Source organism: Lepidochelys kempii, chromosome 2, assembly GCF_965140265.1.
Source record: "Lepidochelys kempii isolate rLepKem1 chromosome 2, rLepKem1.hap2, whole genome shotgun sequence".
NCBI lineage: Eukaryota > Metazoa > Chordata > Testudines > Cheloniidae > Lepidochelys > Lepidochelys kempii.
The window spans coordinates 68,166,121-68,190,077 of NC_133257.1; the positions used below are offsets into that span (position 1 = coordinate 68,166,121).

At 43.2% G+C, this 23,957-nt stretch overlaps 1 protein-coding gene across 3 annotated transcripts in view; it reads left to right on the forward strand.

Annotated features, from left to right (window-relative positions):
* SDR16C5 (short chain dehydrogenase/reductase family 16C member 5) overlaps positions 1–22,295 on the forward strand; it is a 33,085-nt gene extending 10,790 nt beyond the window's left edge. For 2 of the 3 annotated variants that reach the window (XM_073329405.1, XM_073329406.1), the window contains exons 3-7: positions 1,783–1,914; positions 14,191–14,290; positions 16,379–16,523; positions 21,194–21,316; positions 21,948–22,295. In XM_073329405.1, the coding sequence (XP_073185506.1) occupies positions 1,783–1,914; positions 14,191–14,290; positions 16,379–16,523; positions 21,194–21,316; positions 21,948–22,077 (630 nt within the window). In that variant the 3' untranslated portion in view covers positions 22,078–22,295. The remainder of the gene's footprint in view (positions 1–1,782; positions 1,915–14,190; positions 14,291–16,378; positions 16,524–21,193; positions 21,317–21,947) is intronic. The other variant, XM_073329407.1, reaches the window with a different exon arrangement.
* Positions 22,296–23,957: the final 1,662 nt, after the last annotated feature.

A 23,957-nucleotide genomic window follows, 5' to 3' on the forward strand; every position in this document is an offset into this window, starting at 1 on the left:
AGTCATTCTCAGTCTCATTCCCTGGCCCAAACACTTTTATATGACTATGAATGACACTCGATACTGTGAATGACAATGGATAGTCATTGGGCCAGGGAAAGTGAGTGAGTATGACTCTATAGCCTGGTACTTAGGACAGTCACCTAAGATGTGGGAGACCCAAGTTGAAGTCAGTGCTCCATGACTATTTAATTATTGATACTAAGGGCTTTCCTTCAAGTGTAGCTGCACCACTGTAGCACTTTAGTGGAGATGCTACTACACTGACAAGAGAGCTACTCCTGCCAGAATAGTTAATCCCCCTCCCTGAGAGGCAGTAGTAGGGTGACCAGATGTCCGATTTTATAGGGACAGTCCCGATTTTTGGGTCTTTTTTTTATATAGGCTCCTATTACCCCCCATACCCTGTCCCGATTTTTCACATTTGCTGTCTGGTCACCCTAGGCAGTAGGTATGTCAAGGGGAGAAGCACTCCTATCAATATAGCACTGTCTACATGGGGGGTTAGGTCAGTATAACATTTCTCAAAGGTGTGGATTTTTCAGACCCCTGAGCGACATAGTTATATAGGTCTGTAGTCTAGACATGGCCAAAGTGGAACAGCTTCAACAGGTGAGATTAAGAAAGCCCCATCGCCCAATGATTATGCAATGTGGGAGACCCAAGTGCAGATCCCTTCAACACATCACGCAGGGTGTGGAATTGCAGCCAGATTTCCCACATCCTAGGTGAGTGGCCTAACTGCTAGGCTAAAGCTTATAAGGGAAACACCTCCTTTTCTAGCTAATTTGTCCATGCTTTGCTTTTGTCAAAATGCTGAAAAATCAAAAGCATTTTTTCCAGGTCAAAACTAAACATTTTGTTTCAACATTATCAAAACATTGAGACTCTTTCAGCTCAGTTGAAACTATTTGGTGAACTTGACACACATTTGGAAATAGTTTGGGTCCACCCAAAACTGCATTTTTTTATGAATAAACTACTCATCTGAAAAATTTCATCCAATGCTAGTAACGATGTTGTTTGTTTTGTCGTTTTTTAAAATGGAATATAAGAATAATCATATGCGCATAGTACACATTACCAGGTAAACTAATATACTGAAATTATTCCAGGTCCATATGAAATTTCCAACACATTGACTCTACCAGCTAAACATTACGGGATCAAGCACCTTGAATATTCTGTGTTCCTATGAGTATGGATTATTCTTAAAAGCACAGACTTAGGGCTTGTCTACATGTGCAACAATGTGTGCTAAAGGGGTGTAATTTCTAAAGTGTACTAACATGTTATGCACTAACTGGCCCATGTAGACCCTGCTGAAACAAATTATACATTCCCTACTGCACATTAATGTAGTGCTTAGTTCTCACCAGCAGGGTTTACATGGGCCAGTTAGTGTGCAACACTTTAGAAATCACACCCTTAAACTACAGGCAGAAATCTGTTCCTTGAAGAGTTTTTTCATACTCAAGTGTTAGAAGTTGGTTGATAAAATATCCTCAATTCCATTAACTCCTTTCTAGGCATGTACACTAATTGAAAAGTCATGTGTGAATCTGACAGTAATCCTCTGAGAGTGTAAACTCTTCAAGACAAGGGGACTGTCTTTCTCCGTGTTTGTAAAACACCTATCAAATGTGGTCTGCTTCCACAGTATTGGTAATAAATAATAATGGCAAATATTCAGGAAGTACATAGAACAGATCACTATATGTTTTTATAAACATAAAGCATGAATATCATATAATAGCTTGGTTTTCCCTTCTTTCCTTTCAGGTTAGAAAAGAAGTTGGGGATGTTAATATCCTAATCAATGATGCAGGCATAGCAAATGTGAAGACGTTTCTTGACCTTCCAGATGCTGATATGGAGAAAACTATAAGGGTGAACATCATGGCCCAGTTCTGGGTAATATATTTTTTCCATGGATAACTGTGAAAGGGCGCTAGCACCCAACTTCTTCAGAAGTGAGCAAAATGTGTTCAACTTAGGTTGTCTAGTATTCAGAAATTCCCGTTAGAAATGGAGCAATATTTGGTTTTGGTTCAACTTGTGACAAATGCCAGGCTGAAAAAGTACTAGCTTGCAAGCTCTGCTCCTCTATGAGGTATGAATTGACTAGGAACAGGCACCCAAACTGTCCTCACAAAAAATGATGTGCACTGACGTTAAAAGCAAAATCTGACAGTGCTCTTTGGTGTACATCTAAAGGCTTTGTATTGCTAAGTCAAGAAACAGAATCTCTCTATAATAGCTGTGACTGCAGTTAGTGATGATAGAATTCTATTTTTTTTTTTGGTCTCTTTTCCTATTCTCACCTTTCATAAAACACAAGCCGTGATATATTTAAACTACACTTCCTACACCAGTATGCAGGACTGCACATCTGTAACTGGTATTTTCCTTTGCTTTCCATAGATTTCAAATAAAATTCTGGGGTATTTATTTTCTGGTACCATCTGTCCTCAACAGCCAGTATTTGTACAGATCATTTATTCTTAGGGTCTGAAAGCACTTTTCAATGGTTAATAGAGAATTGTCCCATTTTAGAGATTTGTGAAGTCAGAGAAAGGCACAAAGTGGTAAAGTCAGCTTTTGAAAAGTGTCGTCTAACTCTGGTGCATATTTTTAGAACTCTGGACATGACTTGCAAAACAGCTCAGCAGCCAGTAATTCCCACTGTGACATTTATGGCTGGATTGTTATCCATTGTGCTGAAAGATTTTTTTAAAATCTGGCCACTTATTTTGGTGTTTGAATGGGAGCTGATCTGTTTTGAAAATCTGACCCCTAATGCCTGATCTTCTGAGTTGCTGAGTGCTCACAATTTCCATTGACTTCAGCTGGAGTTTCTGAGTTTTCCAGAATCAGGCCATAGTGTGTCAAGCTGAGCACCCAAAAACTGAGGCACACATAATGAAACAGAATTGAACAAGTTAGCCTGAAGTGACTTGACTTTTGTTGGACAGGAAATCATTAGCCACAATTGACCCCATACAGTCTTGTAGCTGTAGTCATCCCATTTTTTTAAAAAAAAGACTGAAAACATAAGTGGCTTAACTGTGAACAAGGATGATGAGCTTGGGCTAAGACACTGGACTGAGACTTCGGACAGTCTGGGTTAAATTCCTGGCTCTTTTACAGATGTCCTGTGTGAAATATTTAATGATAGTTTAATGTTCAATGCTTAATGAAAGTTAGCATTACTAAGAGATGTTTGAAGCAGCATTCTGTCTTGTAGGCAACAGGTTATTAGGGTACAGTCATTCACTTGCCCTAGGATCTGCCCCACTTCTCAGAGTTACATTCCCCCTGTCATAATTAATTCATGGTCACAAAGATGTGTGGGAATGAGTGGATATGTGAATGCTGAATAGCTATTAATTATATTTAAACAAATAGGACACATGTCTTGGTCATAAGCAGAAGTTTGCCTACCAGTTCCTTATCACATGGCACCTTCTTGCATCTTGTCTTTGAGAATATCTCTTTGTGATTATCAACAAATTGGTGCAAGACACATACATACCGAACTGGCGTCTTCTAGATGACTTCCAGATCAAGGTGCCAAGTCACTGATGCACAATGAACTACAGCCGACATGCTGGAACCCCTAATTGGACAAGAGTGTCCCTAGGGCTGAGTAGAGGAGTCACTGATCCAAAAGATGCTAACCATGCAGAAAGAAGGGAGAGGCTCTCTCACATCAACCCAACACCCAAAGTTGTATCATGCTTTGTTCCCTGGACCAGACATCCAAAGAAGAAGAGGTGAAAGACTCTGACCGCCAGCTAAGCCAAGCCTGAAATCTACAGCTAAGAAATATGAGACCAAACTTTCCTCACCACATGCAAAAGAACTCCAGGTTACATAGTTCCAAACTAAGACCACTCTTATGAGCTAAAGACTTTGAGAAGAAGGTATGAAAATCCTTCTGTAGAGCAATTCAAGGACACTCAAATCGCTCCAATGCACGCACACACGCACATGTGTGTCGCAACTGCCTCTCAAAGTAGACACTAAACCCCTAAGTGTTATCTAAACATAAGGAGATCCTGGGTCATGGCAGTTTTAGGATGACACTGGTTTAAGTATGGGTCTCTAGAAAACTTTCTATATCTGTGTATGACTGCCAGAAAAATGCAGGTATTGTGTTCAAGTGGGGAGAGGAAATAGAGTAAATGAACAGACGCTTGATGTGATTTCTGTGAACACGAAGCTAAGCAGGAGAAAGCAACCAGAGAGAGAAGGCACTAAAAAATCATTTTAAGAGCTGTACTTCCTCAAAATCAAGGCAAGAAATAGCCTCTGCCTTTAACGGACCCTTCGCTAAAGGGTTTAAATAAAAGGGAATAGCTTCTCCCATTAACCTTCCTGCTAAATCTTAACAGAATTGTTTTCCTTAACTTGTTCACTGGCAAAGCAGATAAATTGAACCATTGAATTACTGATTATGTTTTAATTATACCCTTAATTTGACTGTTGCATTATACCATAGTAAGTTAAGTTAGGAAAACTTTAACTTAAATTAGCTTGTGTTGCTTAAATTCATATTTGTTCTATAACTGCTTGCTTAGTCTTTTAATAAATTTATAAAAGGTGCACCAAACTGGTTTATTTCTCACAGCTTCAATCCAGAGTAACCTATATAGAGGTAAAAATAATTAAATGTTATTCCTGAGCCCCTCCTATATTTTAATTACTTAAAATAATACCCTATTTTCCCTATAATGGGAAGTTTCTTAACTTCTTTATACATCAGTTCCCAATAATAAAATAGGGATAGTAATACTTCATTTCCCCCTTGCTTTTGTATCTTACCTATTTAGATTGTAAGAGACAGATTTTCAAAGATTTTAGGAACAATAAGTGCCTAGTGAAATTTTCCAAAATAGCTAAGCAAGTTACATATGCTCCTAGTGGGCACTTAGCCACTTTTGAAAATTCCAGTAGTCATCTATTTGCACCTTTAGACGCCTAAATACCTCTGAAAATCTAGTCCCAAGTTCTTTGGGCAGGGACTGTCTCTCACTATGAGTTTGAACAGTACCTAGCACAATGGGCCTTGGTCTTGACTGGGACCTGTAGGTGCTATTGTAATAAAAGTGATTAATAATAAAGTAATAATACGCAATTCATATTTTTCCATTACTTCTCTAACTTCCCGTTCTCTATATTTAATTCACTTGCAAATAAGATTTAATTAACTATCTTATTCCCAGTGCATCCCTGCCTCCTTAAAATTAGAAAACACCTTTAGAAGACATAGGCTCAGATCTTCCCTTACATTGGAGACACATTGTAATGTGAAAACCTACACAAAATACACTGCTATGGTGGCTTTGGGGCCACAAGCCAATCACCCCAGCACAGGGGATCCTCCAATGGCTTAGAATTGGTGTAACTGCTCCTACAGCAACCCATTCCTGCCCTGATGCACACCCTAACTGAGCCCTCTGGGAATGAATGAGGTCCATCAGTAACTTTACTTCCGAGTTCACTAGAACTGAAGCCATTTGCACTTCCCATCCAAGAGTTTTCTCTCATTCTAGGCCAATGATAATTATGACTTTGTCTGCATTAGAGCTGGAAGGTGTAAATTCCAGCTCGAGGAGACATACCCTTGCTAGCTCTGATGAAGCTAACATCCTAAAAATAGAGTGTGCTGTGGTGGTGTGAGGAGCAGGATGGGCAAGCAGACTCACGCATGTACCTGTCTGAGATGCTAAACGTGCTCCAGGCAGCTCTCCCCTCCCACGTCTCACACCGCCATGGCTACGCTCTATTTTTAGCACACTGGCTCAATGAGAGCTAGCATGAGTATGTCTCAAGGTGGAATTTACACTTCCAGCTCAGCGAGAAGCTGCCTCTGGGGGAAAGCATGCTCTATAGTTCCAAGCTTTTAGCCCTCCAGAGATAAACTGTTGTGACAGCAGTAGCTGAAATAATGTGGACAGTGAATGCCTTTGATAGAGAAGGTAATTGTAGTGGCTCTATGTGCATATAGAAAGGAAAGAGACACCAAGCAACTTCACAGATGTGCTAATATTGTTTTCAGTAGAGAACTCTCTCATCTCACAGCATTCTTCTGCCTGTAGAAACAAAGCAAAACACTCACTTATCCACCTTCAGTGCTTGGTTTCCAGTAATGAAAGATCCAGTTCTCTACAGAGCCTTATTGCAAACAATTCCTTCGCAGAATGTTTCTGCAGGTACCAGGTGGGGAAGAAAATATCTGGAGAATTTGGCCAATTGGGGCACTGGGATTTGGCAGATTAATATTCACAAGATTTTCTTCCACAGGGAAAAATCCTGGTCACTGTACAAAGCCTGAGTAATAGGAGAAGAAGCAAAGATTACTTTAAAGATTCTATGAGACCATCAAGGGTTGCCTCCTCCTCAGACCATGCAAACTCCTTACTCTGTGCCTCTTTTCCTCCACCCCTTTGTGCTGGACTTCAATAAGCCTCAACAGATCACAGCTTCCCAGCATGTAGGACTCGTGGATGTTCTGTGCTGGGTCCTATAATACTACTTCTCCCAATATATACAGAGGGTCCACACTGATTTTGCAGCTGTCACTGACCTTCATGGCCCTGGAGAAGCTGAAGGAGAGGATTTGCCAAAGAGTGCTTACTTTACAAAGAAGAATGAGTAATAATTAGTCATTGCAAGTTTCAAAGCACTCTGTACCTATTTAACTTTGGCATGCTTGCTCTGACAGAGCACTTTTTATTTTGGTAATAGGTAATCCAACCTGCATCTTCCTGTGTTGGAAGCTAACTTTCATGTTTCAAAGTTCTGGAGAGGAGTCATGCAAAGTGTTCTGCTTTGTCTCCACCTGCTGGAAAATGGAGAAATGAAACAGGCCAGAGCGAACTGAATCTATTAGTGATTGTGGAAAATCATCTGTGACTACCAGGTTCCTCTATTTGATTGATATTTAAGGGCAAAATGGAAAACAGCTTTATTACACTTAAAAGCTTTTACTCAGAAGGTTGCTGCGACTGAGCTCTTCATGGGTAGGAAAATTATAGCCTCATATAGGTTAATGGCAGGCACCACCGATTTGGTCAACTTAACGTATCCTATCTACACACATCCACATTGTACATAATTTAAAAGCTTATTATGTCTACTTAAATATGAAGTATGATGTGGCTCTGTCAAGTGGTGCTGGTACCATAGCAACAAGGATACACAATGACACCATAAATGCAGTAAATTGACCAGTTTGAAATATTTGCATTCATTTCTGTTAGCTTTGTACAGATATAATTTGACATTTCTAGTCATCATTATCATCATGATATCTGTCAAGAATAAGTGGGTTACCACAGTTTTCATTGCCTTGGCAAGTATACAGTTCTGTGCAAGCAAGATTTTCTGACTACAGAGACAGTTGATTGTGCACCAAACCCTACTGGTACAGGCACAAATAAGGTCTTGTAGAAGCTCAGGTGCCTTTGAGCCCATGAAGAATACAGAAAGTAGTTAATCATCCACATTTTTCCATCCATGTTGCAATGTTGATCTGATATTCTATTTACCTGTGTGTGAAGACATCCAAATCTTTATTTTGCCAAGATGCTCTTTTGAGATGCTCTTCAAAACTGTCCTCAAATGGTGAGGAGTTTGGCCTGTGACTTGTACTTTTTTGATGGCTAGATTGAGGTGCAAGCAATTCAGGTCTCTGTGAGTCTTCTATCCTTTCTCACTCCAATCATATAGCACTGCTACCAAGTTCTTTAATGAAGAAATTGTCCATCACACTCTCCATATTTGGCATGATCTCTGAAGATGTCAGCTTCCTTTGTTTTCACAGCATTAAACACAGATTCCGCCCCCCACCTCCCAAATACCCGTTAGGAATGACAGTCACCTCCTGTTAATGCATGTAAAGCAGGAAGTATGTTGCAGAAGTCAGGAGTGTGTGCATCACAAACTGCATGCGCAGGTATGAAGTTACATTTGTCCGATGTACTGGTAATGGTGCCTGTTTCAATCCACATATTATCCATGTGTTCCATTTTTGGAAAGTAGTGAACAGAAAGGTCCAAAACATCTGTATCAGGTGACATCATTACTATGGTTCCTTTGACCCTAAGAGATCCAAAAGCTGTATTAACACATACAGCATGAAGAGCATCCTTGTGTCCGCTTCCTCTTGAGTACTGTACAAACCTTGGGGCTTCTTTGATACCTCTACTTTGCTACTTCACCATTGGAAAAGCCGCCAGCAAGAAGGAGTGTTTGTGTTGTATATGTCTCTACACTCTCAGCTGCATTTTGAACCATACATTCACAGAGGAATTTTACAAGTGACTGCTTACTGGATGCCAGGTTTAGAAACTTTTTCCATGGATGTACAGGGCATCCACCAATCACCTGATATTTCTTGCAGCCAACCTTAGATCCTGCCTGGTGCTGTTTTTCTGCAATTTTCGCAGGGTTACTGTTGTCATATTGGTCAGACTTTGATTGCAGAACTGGCTTTGTCAAATCCTTTTAGGATCTGCCTCAAGTACTCAGCAGCCAGTTCATCACATGTGTGGAATTTGTCTCCAGCCATCATTTTGTATGACAGCCATAGCATCTCTGTACACTGTAGTTTCTCTGTTGCATGATCTTAGGTCATGGATTTTTTCAGCCTGAGCTTTCAGCTGATGTCCTAATTCAGTTTTGTATATTATTCTCAGTGGTCTGTCAGCATGCAAGAGGGTCTTAGGCACAGGTCCCACTGAGGGACTAAGAACAGTTGCCATTGAAATATCATCTCTGCATCTTGCTAAGGACAGGGCTCTGCAGAAAATTTCTGGACTGATAGTTGCTGTGATTGTCCTTCCCTTACCAGACTTAAATTTGGTTTTCTTGGTCATGGCAGAAAATGTTTTGATGCTAGATTTCTTGACTGGGCTAAAGAAGCAGCATGTCCCATCAGAATCAAGTGCCCCTCTCACAAATCTCTCCATTTGTTCTTCACCAACATCTGCTGTTTTCAGTAGAGTCGTATACATCTGATGTTACATATACTCCACTGGGTATGTTGATAAGGGCCTCTGGATGTGATTCAGGGTCAAATGGGTTTGTCATATTGTTGTGGATATGGTGGTGTGATGGAGTGCTTGCCCCGCACTGGCCCTGGGAGGGTTAAAACCAGCCTAGGGAGGCTAAGTGCAAGGCAGCCAAAGGAGTGGCTGCAGGGGAAACAGCTAATTAGGATGGCGACTGTGGACAATAAGGGCGACAGCTGGACTAGCGGATCAGGGCCCAGCTGGCCCATATGAAAGGAAGCTGCAGCCCAGAGTGAGGGAGTCTGCTGCAGGGAGCCCTAGGGAGACAACTGGCTTCCTAGAGGGCTCCTGGCAGGCTGCCAGGACTTATAGGCTTGAGGCCCTGGGAAAAGAGCAAAGGAATTGGAGCCAGAGGCAGGAGCGGAAGGAACTGGGGCTGTGGGGAAATGGTCCAAGGAATAGAGACAGTGAGCTGGAAGGAAGAGGCAGCAGGAAGCTGCTGTTTGCAGGGTTCCTGGGCCAGGGCCTCCCCACTAGATGATGAAGGAGCAGCCCAGCGGTGGACTGCCAAGCCGCTGCGAGGAGCAGCTGGACTATTATTAGAAGAGGCCCCCGGAAGGGGGGGAAACCGGATGGACACATGACCAGAGGGCTGTGCCATGAAGCAGACGCTGAGAGAAAGGAGAGAATGGGTCTGTAGATGGATGCAAGGATGGGAGAGCCACCACCACCCGAGGATGCACCCGCTGGGACTGAGTAAATTCCTGAAACGCCCAGCAGGAGGTGACAGTGTGGTGAGTTACCCCGTGACAGGTGGTAAAGTTGTAACATGCTCTTCACCCCTCTTCAATGCAGAGCAAGGACTTGTTGGTGGACTTTGTTTTTACTACTTTTGTTATGCCACTTCTTTCTCTCATAGTTTTTGTATATTCATAATATGAAGCTATGTATTGTCATCTCTAATACTGACCTATGCATAAGTCAATTAAAAGGCTAGTTTCTAGAATATTTCAAAGGCTAGTACTACATACATAGACAATTACAAATTAAAACCTTCTACAAGGCAGACTAGGAGCTATGCTGTATGTACAAAAGCTTACTAATGGTGAAGCATTAGGAATTTGCGTACATTTCTATCTATCCATTATGCAGTGCAGGCTATGGACACACAGTCTACTGATACTGGTGCAATATCTTCAATGTGAGAATAACCTGGCCAGCAAATTTTAATCAAAAATACTGCATAGAAGCTTTATAATCACTGGTGAGATGTTTTCACATCACATATTCTTAATTGTCAAAGTATTTCATGTTTGCAAATTGCAAAGTGTTGATATTCACCATTTTTGCCACATGCTAAACAGCTTCATCACTTCTGAAAAAAAAATTTGCCCATGCAAAACCAATAAAAGTCTTTTATTAAACTGTCGTTTAGTAGGTTTGACCAATAAACACCACAGTAAGGTGTTGAAATTAACTTAAACAGTAGTCATGTTGCAGTGTTTCTGGAACAGTGCAAAAAAATGACACTTTCTCATTCTGGGTACCATTGTTTCACCTGGCCTGCAGGCTTACGGCACCACTAACAGCTTCAGATCATACCTCATCTAAACGTACTGTGGCAAAGTCAGACCTCACAGCTATAAAAGAGTGGTCCTATTGGGATGCAGGAGATGGGCGGTCGGAAGCCCGCCCACTGCTAAAGCACCTCCCCCCAGCCTAAGGGGAAGTTCCACAGGACCTGGAAACCAAATGATTCTGGGGGACAACTAATGAAAAAACAGGGACAGAACTGAGATCAAAGGGTCAAACGAAGGGAACCGGACGGGGACACCGAGCAGAAAACCTCGCACAGCACCCACTGCTCCTCGAAGGCATCAAGGGAGCCAGCAGACGCCGCCCAGAGGAACTCTGCCCAGATGTGTGAAAGAACAGAGGATCGGAAATAGGCCCTACAGTCATAGGAGACCCCATCGACCAACCTTCTCTCTCTGGTTTTACAGATGGCCATTTTAGCCAGGGCTAGGAGGAGGCTGACCAGGGGGTCCCGTGGCTTTGTGGGGCCACGGATAGGGAGTGCATAGATAAGGAGGTGAGGGGAAAAGTGCAACCAGAAACATAACAAAATATTTTTGAGGAGCCGGAATAGGGGCTGCAACCTGGCGCACTCCAAGTAAACGTGCGCCAGGGTCTCCCTCACGCCGCAGAAGGGACAGGTGTCCGGGACAGGGGTAAACCGCACCAAGTACACGCCTGTGTTCACGGCCCCATGAAGGAGCCGCCAACTGATATCCCCGGCGGGCTTCGGAACCAGGGTGGAATATAGGCTGACCCACCAGGGCTCCTCACCCTCGAAAGGTGGCAGGAAGTCCCGCCACTTTGTGTCAGGGTGGGACACAAGGGTGACGAAGTGAAGGGTGTGGAGTGCGAGCATGTATAGATGTTTTCTTGGCGTGGTCTGGAAAAGAACCTGCTGCAAATCATGCAGCCAGCTCATGTTGAAGGTACAGAGGGGCCAGTTGGGTCCATGGGGTAGGGGCCCGATGAAAAGGTCCAGAGGGCCCGGGGTGGAGGGTGGGTGGGGCGTGCCCTCTCGCAGAACCCGGTTGAGGTAAACCCAAGCAGCAGGTGGTAAAGCGGCCCTCACCTCCTGAAGTATGCACCCGGGAGTATGAGGTCTGGAGAGCCCCATGCGCTGAGCAAGCATCAGGGGATCCAGCCAGTCTCCATGGTTGTGGTCCAGGAGGTCTCCGACTCTGGTGACTTCTGCCAGGACCAACCTCTGGCGCACCGAGGGGGACTCCGCCACCTGCACAGGGAGCTGGGAGTTGTGTAGCAGGGGCTCCACCAGGAGATCTGCTCCCTCGGTGGCCGCCATGGACCTGGTCGCCGAGAACAGTTTCCAGGTCCGGAGCAGATCCTGGTAGAAGAACAGCAGCCAAGAGAGGATGGAGATAAAGGAGCTGTCAGTCATATCAGAGCCCTCAGAAGCGGCGCAGGAAGGCGTGCACCAGCACTCTCCATGCCGGCCTGCCTGCACCATAAAGGAGCCTCTGCAGGGCCTGGAGGCAGAAGACATGGACCTGAGTGCGTAGGCACTTCAGGCCCTGCCCTCCCTCCTCCAGGGGCAGGTGGAGGACCTCTACAGAGACCCAGTGCACTCCTGGCCAAAAGAACTCCAGAATCGCCGTCCGGTGGTTGGCCAGGAAATCCGGGGCCAGGGCCAGGGTGTTGAGCCAGTGCCAGAACATGAACAGGACCAACTGATTGAGCACCAGTGCCCTCCCTCGAAGGGAGAGGCACCGGAGTAGTCCTGTCCATTTCCAGAGCCACTTTGTCACCCTGCCTTCTAAACCATGCCAGTTCTCCAGCGGCTGGCCAGATGCGTGGTAGAAAGGTAAATGCCAAGATCGAGCAGAGGACCTGCGCTCCACTGGATGGCCTGAAGCACGGGTGGGAAGGAGCTCGCCTGCCACCCATCCCCAACCACCAGGCCAGAGCTCTTGACCCACTTGACCCGAGCGGAGGAAGCTGCTGAGTAGATGCCCTGGCAAGTCTCCACCCGCACCAAGTCGCCCGGGTCTTGGACCATGAGGAGGATGTCGTCGGTGTACGCTGACAGGACCAGCCGCAGCTCCGGTTCTCACAGCACCAACCCCATCAGTCTCCGACGGAGGAGACCAAGGAAGGGCTCGATCACCAGAGCGTACAGCTGGCCAGAGAGGGAGCACCCCTGCCGTACTCCGTGCCCAAAGCTGACCGGGTCGGTCAGGGTCCAGTTGAGCCTGACCAGACGCTCCGCAGAGGCATACAGCACCTGGAGAAAGCCCACAAACCAGGATCCAAAGCCTAACACTCACAGAGTGCCCAGAAGATATCCATGATCCACCCTGTCGAACGCATTCTCCTGATCTAAGGACAGGAGGGCGAACGACAGACCATCCCTACACCCAAGCTCCAGAAGATCCCGGACCAGATAGAGGTTATCAAAGATGGTACAACCCGGGTCGGTGTAGGTCTGGTCTGGGTGGATCACATCCGTCAGCACGGACCCCAGCCGCAGCGAGATGGCTTTGGCTACGACTTTGTAGTCCATGCTGAGTAGCGAGACAGGACACCAATTCCGTAAGTCACGGAGGTCCCGCTTCTTCAGCAATAAGGCGAGCATGGCTTGCCTGCACGAGAAAGGGTGGAAGGCAGATATATCAGCCCTAGAATGGTGAAGGCCCTTTTCCCTCTGATCTGAAAAGAAGTTCTTAGCTTAGCTAGAGATGCCTGAACCAATTAAGGGCCTCTGGTGATCCTTAAAAAAAACCTCTTCTAGTGTGAGGGAGGGATGAGAAGCAAGCTGCAGGAGGACTAGTTGCAGCAGGGAGGCAAGGCTTCTCCTGGGTGGAAGACTGCTCCCCTCCCCATAGGTGAAAGACCCAAGTTAACTTCTGTTTGGGGAAGAACTATCAACGAGAAGTCAGCGTAGTAAGGCAATGCCATGGAGAGGGGGCAGGGAAAGGTATTTCTTTTTGCATTGTGAATTTGGTTTTTTGTTTTGCTCAGGAGAGCTCCTCTGGCCTACCCTGAAGTCCACCTTGTAAATACTGAAAAAAAATCCAAAGTGAGGAATTAAAAACCTGCCAGAGTGGCACTGATTTACACCAGGCCCCCACAGCCAGAGGGAGAAACACCAAGCTAGCTGAAGTGAAAGGTGTCTTGCCATAGTACATAAAATAAGTTTTCAAATGATGTGTAATGTGGGCCTGTTTAAGGTAGATACATTAAACTCCAAAAATATGGCCCTTTTTGAGAATTGCCGCATGGCTAACAGGCCTTCTCTGCCTGCGATTACCATCCTTTTGCCTCCGTCTGCATGACAAGTTGGCTTCTAGCTCCCCCTAGTGGATCACTATGACTGGAGAAACCTAATTTAAAACACTCAGTGAGTCTTGCAAAGTCAAACCGGAAGGAAACACTAAGCAGATGAAATAAGAATAATCTCTGCGCTGACAAATCTCCATGATTTTAGGGGAAAGCTTACTCCTTGAAAAGTCCTTATCTTATATCTCCTAGTTTCAAAAATGAAGCTTTGAAAAGTAATTGAAGTTGTAAAACCTAATTATAGAATGAACTAATTTTAACTGATACCTAATTGTGTGGTTTCTTATGTGTTCCATAGACTTGCAAAGCCTTCCTTCCAGCTATGATTGCCTGTAACCGTGGACACTTGGTTAGTATCTCAAGTGGAACTGGACTTATTGGTGCCAATAAACTGACAGGTTAGTGTGCTGTAGAGCTATTCTGAATTAATGTAAATGTATACTCAGAGTTAACCATTTTACTTCTGAAATCTCATCCAGCTTTTTAAAGGAACGTTGTCTTAATCTATTATGCAAAGATAGTATAAACTCATGAAAAACCTGCAAGTATTTGTAAAAATTATGAGCAGACTGAAGGAGAGAACTATGATGATTATACCTGTTTAGCATAGACAAGCCCCCTGCAGGCGTCACGGACTGGAAAGAGCAGTATGCACCATAGCAAACAGATAATTCAATTATCACAGAGGACACAGCAGTGATCCCTTCAGGAACATTGCCTAATATTTCCCATTATCATTTTTTCTGACATTTTGCAAAGAGCTCTGTTGCCTTCATGGTTTGCAGCTAGAACTTTATATTTAGTAGGGGGATGGTCCTGGTGTCATACAGGTGCCTTTTATGATCCCCATGAAAATCCATTCTGATTCAATGAGTTATAAGCTGTTAAAATTCTCCATTTTCCTTTTGTGTTTTTCTCAGTAGAGCTTGCTATTAAAATTTCTGAACAAACCATCCACATGTTGTATGCTTCCCAACCTCTCACTTCTGCATTCCACACAGACAAAATGGATCATCCAGCTTCTCATACTTCCTCTCAAAATACCATTGTGCTAGCAGCCAGGATATTAGGAGCATGTCTTGCTTCTTCTACTAATTGGTGTTAATAATTCTGTATTCTTCCCAACTTCTATTAGGCAAGACCACATACTCCACTGAGAATCTGAGAATGTAATCATGTCTTTAACATGACAGTCCTAACTCTCAGCCACTTAATTACACTTCCTGTCAGCATATCTGAGTAGTTAGATTTGGCAGAATCTTTCTGTCTATAAAATGGGGCTACTCCTGCACATGTAACACACTGTTTCAAAGAATAAGACTACACCCGCTGTCATTTATTAAAATTAGTCTTCTAGCACAAGTGGAGGGAAAGGAATATTACACTTGTGTATAATATAATATTTCTCCTTTTTATTCTTTAAAAAAAAACTTGTTAAAAGAATGTTGTTAAAGTTGAAAAGACAAACACCAAAAGTTAGGAAAAGCCTGTATTAAGGATGTTTGTGGAACCTTAATGACATCCACATTGCAAGCCTGGGCAATAGAAGGATGATGGAGCTGCCATTGGTAATGGAGGAAGATGACATGGGGAGGGATTAGTAGGAAAGATGAGAATTTCAGTTTTGGAAAGATCAAGTTTGACATGCAGAAGGACATCCAAGAGAAGATGTCTAAGACAACTAGAGCCACAAGACTGGACAAGAGTTAGTTAGATTTGAGAGTTCTTGCTACCAGAGGTTAATAATAATGGGAGTCTTGGGAGCAGATGAGTTTGCTGAGGATATATCCAGGGAAGAGAAGGAATTGGACATGAAAGAACTGAGGATGAAGAGACACCAAAGGAGATTCTGAGGGAGTAATGGGTGAGCTAGGGGAAGAATACACTAATGAGAACTTGGAAGAGAAAAAGTGTGGTTTGTTGGATGAAGAGTCTGAAGGGAATCCTCTTTTTTAAAGGCAGCATTGAGAAGGTAGTGCCTTTAGAGTTTAGCAAAGGAAATAGTTTCTGTTCCAGTGTAAGCTTCTTGGGGTAGTACTGGATCCAGGTGTTCTGAAACTAATAGGATGTTTGGTCTGTTATTTGCATGTAAATATCCAGGATGCTCTTTCCATGCATACCAGTGCTGTACCTGAGCTCCAGTAACAAACTGAAATGTTTCAATATCTCAGCGACTCTTGTCAGAGTATGTTGTCAGATTATAAGTCTTATGCTGTGAAAAACTAATGATCCAGTTGTGAAAACCTTATTCATGCTAGTGAGCTCTTTCTTTTATGAATAGATCCATTGAACTCACATCAATAAATGCTCACCAACATGAGTAAGGGTTGCACAACTGGGCCCTTTGACAAAATAGAAAGTAGCGTAACATAACTCATTATCATCAAAGTTTAAGTATTTTATTCTAAAAATTTAAATTCAGGCAGTAACACTTGCTATGATGCTAATGATGTGTTTTGAATATTCCTTTTTTCTTCTCTTTACAGATTATAGTGCAAGTAAATTTGCAATAATTGGCTTTCTGGAGTCATTAGCTTTTGAGTTACAGGCTGCAGGAAAGAAAGGCATTAAAACCACCATCGTCTGTCCTTCTTTCGTAAATACAGAATTATCCACGGGTATTCGTGTCTCGTAAGTAAAACTTTTTATATTTTGCATATTAAGCAATTGCATGTGGAATACTAAAAATGGTTGGCTTTAGATCTAGCATTTGTCACCATTCAGGGCAACTGCCCTCTCAGTGGTCTAATTCTCCCTCAGTGGTCCAGCCAAGGGCACCCACTCTCATGCTTCCAGCTCCCCAGCTGTTGTATTTCTTGTGTGGAGATCCACGTAGCTCTCTCTTCTGACCAAGGTATTTCCAAGCAGCACAGTTCCCTGCCTTCACTCTGTTATTCCCAGCACAGACAAGTTGCCCGAGGACACCTGTTCGTTTTCTCTTCAGAGACAGTTAACAGGTATAATTGCTACAGTAATAAGGTACCACACAACACTTCCTGTGCATGCCTACTTTATTCTTAAGGTAAAAACACTACAGAGAAAACACATTAAAATCAATACAGAACCTAGACGCATGCTAATAAGCTTACCAAATAATCCCCCCTGCTCCCCAATCCTAACATGGGCTCTGGCAGCAGCAGTCCTTCAACACCACATCCAGAGGTTTCCTTTGTGATCACAAGTTCATCACAGCTTGAGTTCAGAACAAGCAGTTTTATGGGGCCTCAGTTTGCCCAGTCCTTCCAACCCCACCCTAAAGATTGGGGGCCTTCGTGGACCAGAGGTTCTGTCAATTTGTTGGCTCAGGCCCGAGCCAGTTGAAAACCAAGTTATTTATCCAAAAACCTTTTCTTTGTCTGTTGGTCCCTGGATAATCCATTTTGAACTAGTATATGTGAGCCTCTCAAGGGGAGTGGCTTCTCTGAAAATGTTATAGCCTGAGTGCATTTGCCTTATCAGCCCATGCTGTTCTCCTATTTACTCTTCCTATGGAAATACATACAACGCTACAATAACACATACACAATTGCATTTTTAATATAATGGACCCCAAAAGTATTAACGTAATTCAATATGATTTAAATTAATTCAATGAAATTCATTCAGGACATTGCAGGAAATTGTCAGTCTGTCACAGCGTGTATGAAAATATAATTAGTAAACAGTAGAAATCATTTTTTCAGTCTCCAGCCATTTTAAAGTTGGCTTTGTTTTTTAATACCATTTGTATGGCTTATAAGTGCACAAAGCCATGAATAATGAATCCACTTAAGCACACATGACCAGTAACTGACACAAGCACAGACGGCACAAAAGTCTTACTGGCTGTGGACTCTTACTCAGAAATGCATTTCTTCAGCATGTGTGTGGTCCAGCCGACTTACCTGTAAAGAAGAGGGACATTGAGGTGCAGCACTAAGTGCATGAACCAAAGCCCAGTGACTTAAACTGGCTTTGGATAATGCCTGAACTGGACACTTCTTTCAGGCAGGTAAAAATTAGGCAAGGTAGTGTGTTGATAACTGAAGGCTTGTCTACACAAGAAGTTAAGCTGAATTTAAAGTGCATTAGTTAAAGTGAATTATACCCCTAGGTGGATGCTCTAATTAAGAAGTAAAGTGGCCTTTGTTCATTTCAGCTTATTTCACTTTTGCATGTGCCTGAGAAATGCAGAACACTAAACCTCGGTCTACACTTAAAACTGGTACTGGCCTAGCCATGTTAGTGAGAGGTGTGAAAAAGACACCTCTGGCAACGTAGGTCTGCCAATAAAACCCACAGTGTAAACACAGCTATGCCAACAGAAGAGTGATTCTGTTGACAAAGCTAATGAAGTTCAGGGAGGAAGTTTTCCAATGCTGACAGAAAAATTCCTGTCAATGTACGTTGTGTCTACACTAGGGGGTTATGCTGGCATAGGCTCTTTAGCATAAACAAAGCCTTAGTGCCTGAACTCATGCCCAAACTTATATAGGAGTATGCAGGAAGACGAAGGGGGAATGTTGCATATAGAAGGGGAAGCTGAGTCTGTTCTAGGATATGGAGTAACCCATAGATGGCTCTGGGAAGACTGCCATAAGTCAGAGCAGTCCTGGAGCTGTTCTAATTTACATCAGAGGCCATTCCAGCCCTCAGAACAGCTCAAAATGTGAGAAATACACAAGTGGTTTAAAGCCAGCTTTGCCTCCCGTCCTCCTGAGCTATGCCTTAGTGCTGCTTCTCTGGAAGGCGAAACACAGAACTTAGTCAAATTTATTTGAGTCACCCCTTAAAACATCTGTAATGGTCACTGAAGTCAAACATGTACTGGTTTATGATGTTCCTACACTAGAGAATATTGGCCTTGCAATCACTTTTCCAGCCCCCTAGCCACCTGTAACACATCATATGGCCACATACAATCGCTACCAATGGTGCACAGGTGCTCACACTGTCATTGTGATTGCTCTTCCTCTGAGCAAGACTGACAACTATGTCATCCACCCTAATGGCACTGCACCATTGCAGTGCCAATGTACACAAAAGCACTGGTCTAGCAGCTTCAAGCAATGCAATTGTTCTTGGTTTTTCTGTGCACTACCACAATGGCTCTGCTCATCAGTCAGTAACCATTCGGACAGTTCAGTGTGCTGTCTGCATGCAGACCTAAGCAGCTGAAGTAGTACTTGGCAGGTCTGGGGCTCTGCCCAGTTTCCCCTCCAGGGCTCTCTTCCCAGCCCCCAGAGTAAAGAAGGATGCTGTCACAGGGTAACTGACCCCTGCAGGCTGTTGGTCCAGCTTCCCTGTGTCAGAGCAGCTGTGGCCAGTAAAGCCAAAAAAAAGGGGGTGCGGCTACACCTGGGCCTCTAAAGGCCTGTCAGAGGACAGGAGGAGGGGGAGTAACTAGGAGAGAGGAACCACAGTGGAGTGAAGCTAACTCCTGTGGTAGCGGCCAGCTGCCCAGAAAGGATGCCCTGGAGCCGAGCTGCTGTTCCAGAAGAACAGAAGAGCTGGCTGAGAGCAATGCTAGTGAACAAGGAGTGGCTGAGAAGGGAGCTGGCTGGGACTGGGAAGCTGCAAGGAGGGGGATTACCAAAGACCCTGGGAGGGGAGCCCATGAAACCGTAGGGGATAAGGTGAGCAGTTTGACTTGTTTTTGTTTGTTTTACTTGCTTACGTTTGGACAATACTTCATACTTCAAGGAGACTGGGCATGGCAGCTTATGCTTGGAAACTAGGGGAAAGCCCTGCCATGTCAGACACACAAACATTCCAGCAAGAGCCGAGGTGGGGAGCTTCCCCATCATATTTTCAAGAGTGACGGCTCAGCAGGGTTTAGTCCCTGCCTCTGATGAAGCAGATAACTTGAAATCATCCACTGGAACACATGAAAAATGTACAGGTCCGAATGTATGGTATATGCAATAGATAGATATAATTATGTAAGTGCCTAAGACTTGGTCTACACTTAAACTATATCAGCGTAGCTACATCAGTCACAGCTGTGGGGGGAAAAAAATACACCCCGGACTGACACAGCTATGCCAACAAAACCACCAGAGTAGATGCAGCTATGTCAACAGCAGAGTGCTTCTGTCAATGTAGCTACTGTTGTTTATGGAGGTGGTGTTCCTACACTGACTGAAAAACTCCTTCTCTCGGTGTTGGCTGTGTCTATGCTAGAGGGCTATGCCGACATAGCTATGCTGGCATACGATCCATAATGTAGACATAGTCTAATAATACCAGACACTGTGGGGTAGGTACAATTCACAAACCTTGTAATCCTGTGTGTGGACTCCATGCACTGTGTGCACTCAAACGCGGATGACTAGCTTGGATTTGGTAGCAAGACAGGGAGCCTTGCCTTATAGGTCACTGTTTCAGATTCCATCTCAAAGTGACCCACATCAATTCAGTGGCCTACTTGAAATAAAATTTTCCTCTTGAATCAGCCTGTAGTGGACACCTGCTGGCATTACAAACTGCCCTCACTCAGGCAGGCAAGAAGCGTTGTTGGCAGATGAGGTGCTGAGGAAGTTATGCTACAGATAGTACTTAGATAAGACCAAATGAAAATCAGATCATAAAAGGCAACCAGTCTGATGTAGGGCCAAATTTTGTCACCTCTTTGTGTGCATGTGAGTGCATAAATTGCCCACACAGCTGCCCAGAGTTTATGGGTGCATTTGCACATACAGAGATCTGACAACTTAGCCACAAAAGAGCATTACATGTTAAATGTTTACCAAATAAACTATGGGTAAGACTCCCATTGACTTCAGTGGGCTCCAGCACGGGCCCTGTATGAATGCTATTTATTAGGTAAAATTTCACAGTTTTCGACAGTTTTTACTAATTATTTTACTTACGGGGGGACTCGAAAGCTAGATCTGCACTACAGGTGCTACAGCAGCAGAGCTATGGTGCTGCAGCTGTGCGGCTTTAGCTCCTTAGTGTAGGTGCTTCCTACAGCAATGGAAAGGGGTTTTCCATCACCAGTTAATCCACCGCTCTGAGAAGCAGTAACTAGGTCAATGCAAGCCCTATGGAAGATCCGTATAGATCATCTACACTGGGGGTTAGGCCAGCTTACCTGTGTTGCTCAGGAGTGTGAATCTTTCGCACTCCTGAGTGATGTAACTAGGTCAAAAATGTTAAGTGAAAACCTGGCCTAAGAATGGAGGATCTTTACTTTTTTGCAAGAAGCAAAACTTTCCATTTGAAGTGGGAGGAAGAAGGGAAATTATCAGTTTTGAAGTAAGTGATTCCAGGAGTAAAGTTTTACAGTTTTATAATAATTACATGTCCTATTTTACCAGGAGGCCACTTTTACTTCCTATTTTGGATGTAGAGTATGCAGGCAGGAAGATCGTGGATGCAATTCGAGAGGAGAAGTTTTATGTGTTCATGCCTCTGACCAATTGCCTTTCTTCTTTGAAAAAGTAAGAATGGGACTTCTTTCCCCTCCCCCCCCACCAAATACCTGGTAGCTAAACAGAATGCAAAGCTAGTAAAAATGTGCAATAAGATATGATGCTGGGCTATCAATTTTCAGACTAGTTACCTACAGAACTATGAAGAAAGGGTGGTTTCAACTACTGCCTCCAACACACTTCTCAGGTAAATGTATACACAAGTAAAAGTTATTTCAAGGATTTTCACAAATTATAAGACAGTGTGATCTGCAGGAAGGCACTTGGGGCCATAAGTCAGGAACTCCCAAGTTCTAAAATTGCCTCTGACTAGCTCTGTGCTCTTGGTCAAATGGCTTAATCTCTCTCTTCTGTTTCCTCATCTGTAAACTTGGATTGTTAAATGTGGTGTGAAGACTAATGTTGGAAATGTAAAGTATTATATCATGGAAACATAGGGCTGGAAGGGACCTCAAGAGGTCATCTATACCATCCACCCATGCTGAGGCAGGACCAAGTATACCTAGACCATCCCTGACAGATATTTGATTTTATGTTTATATGTAGTATTAATTTATTATTTCCTTGTTAGTTAGAATTAGTGGGTGGATAGTTAAAAAATACCATCAAGACTAACTAGAAATGCTGTTTGTCTCCTCAGCTTTGTACCTAAGAAAGTGCTACTCCTTGCTGTAGAGTATGCTGGTATTTTCAACAATCTGGACGGTGTCAGAGACCGGAAGAGAAGGGACCAAAACCACACTGCTCTGAAGATGTCAGATACCAGCTAATCAAAATTCATGTTTAACAGTTAATGGACATAATGGGTTATTTCTTCAGGTTTATTTCTTCCTTAGATCAATTCTCTTCTATATGATACTTTAGGTGTTTAAAGATGTCATACTTGTTCTGATAGCTGTCTGTTACTCAGTATTTTTTATCCTCAACTGTTCTCTCTTCTTTCCATCAGTACAGGCATATTCTCCCCTCAACATATGTATGTAATTCATTAAAGCAAATAAAAGTTAATGTAGTGACCTGTCTCAGTACCATAGGTAATGGGTATCGAGGTCACAAATTAACATAGCTGTTACCTTTATGGGCTCTCACAGCGAAGAGATTGTGAGATTTAATGGACATGGAGAGATTGACATAATCTCATATTGTTAAAGGTAGTTCCTCCAGGACAATAATTGGGGCTGAATAGAAAAAGTTGCATTGCCACTGCCTTTACTTCTTAGTTCTGCAGAATATTTCACTTCCATGCATAGGCAGTAATTTGAAAGGTTGTATCTAAGGCAGTGTTTCCCCAAAGTGAGGGACATGTCCAAGGAGGACAGTAAAGCACTAGTTTTGAGGGGTTCATACAGACCTTTCAAACGTTCTTCAGAGTCTGTGCTTTCATTTAAAACGAAATGAAGTCTCTAGCTATTATACTGAAAAGAAAACTGTTAAAATCTGGAGTGCAACCAAAGGAAAGATGTCTGTCCAAGCTTACAGAGACCTTGAAACAATAGCACTGAAGTGTGAACTGCTCCATGCATTTCAATGGGTGCTAACTCAGATGTCGCTAATAATGCTTTAAATGTCAATGTTACTAACTATCTCACTGCTTGTCAAAATACTTATGAAAAGAGAGGAAGTATCATAGGGCAGTGGCTCTCAACCTTTCCAGACAACTGAACCCTTTTCAGGAGTCTGATTTGTCTTACATACTCCCAAGTTTCATCTCATTTAAGAACTACTTGGTTACAAAATCAGACATAAAAATACAAAAGTGTCACATCACACTATTACTGAAAAATTGCTTTTTAACCATATAATTATAAAATAAATCAGCTGGAATATAAATATTGTACTTATAGTACAGTGTATACTCTATAGTGTATAGAGCAGTATAAACAAGTCTGTATGAAATTCTAGTTTGTATTGACTTTGCTAGTGCTTTTTATGTAGCCTGTTGTAAAACTAGGCCAATATTTAGATGAGTGTATGTACCCCCTGGAAGACCTCTGCGAAGCCCTAGAGGTACACATGCCCCTGGTTGAGAACCATGGGTGAAGATGGGTGAAGTATTTCCCAAAGTAGGGGAATGGGCATGAAGGGCTAGCTCAGGAGGGACATGCAGAAGACACATCAATTAAAACTAATAGGCCTTTAATAACACATGGTGTAGCTGTGGAAGGCATAATTGGTTTCATTTCCTGAAGGGGGAACTTACCTTTCAGAAGTTTGGGAAATATTGATCCAAGGTGTAGAGTGTAGATCCCTTGTGTATGCCGATGACACAGCCTAGTGATTTTGTATAAGCATAAAAAGGCAGAATTTGTGGTGTTGTGGTAATCTTGATTCTTTAAATTGCTGGGGCTTTTAGTATAATTTCAAACAATGTTACATTAATTTTTTCATAATCTTGTAAGGAAAGAGGTGTAACCCTTCTGCCCGTCAGAGTTGGCAGCAACAAGGGCTGGGTTCAATATCTAGGGGATCCATTCCAATAACACAATGCAAACCAGCTCGAGCCCCCACCCAGTGACCTGGGACAAATATATACCACCCCCGCTGGGCGCCTCCAAGAGGCAATACTTCCCCTCTCGCAAGCACATAGTCTGAGTGTAGCAAAAGCCTTTTAATAACACAGAGAAACAATGTGTCATTATGTTGGGGAAAC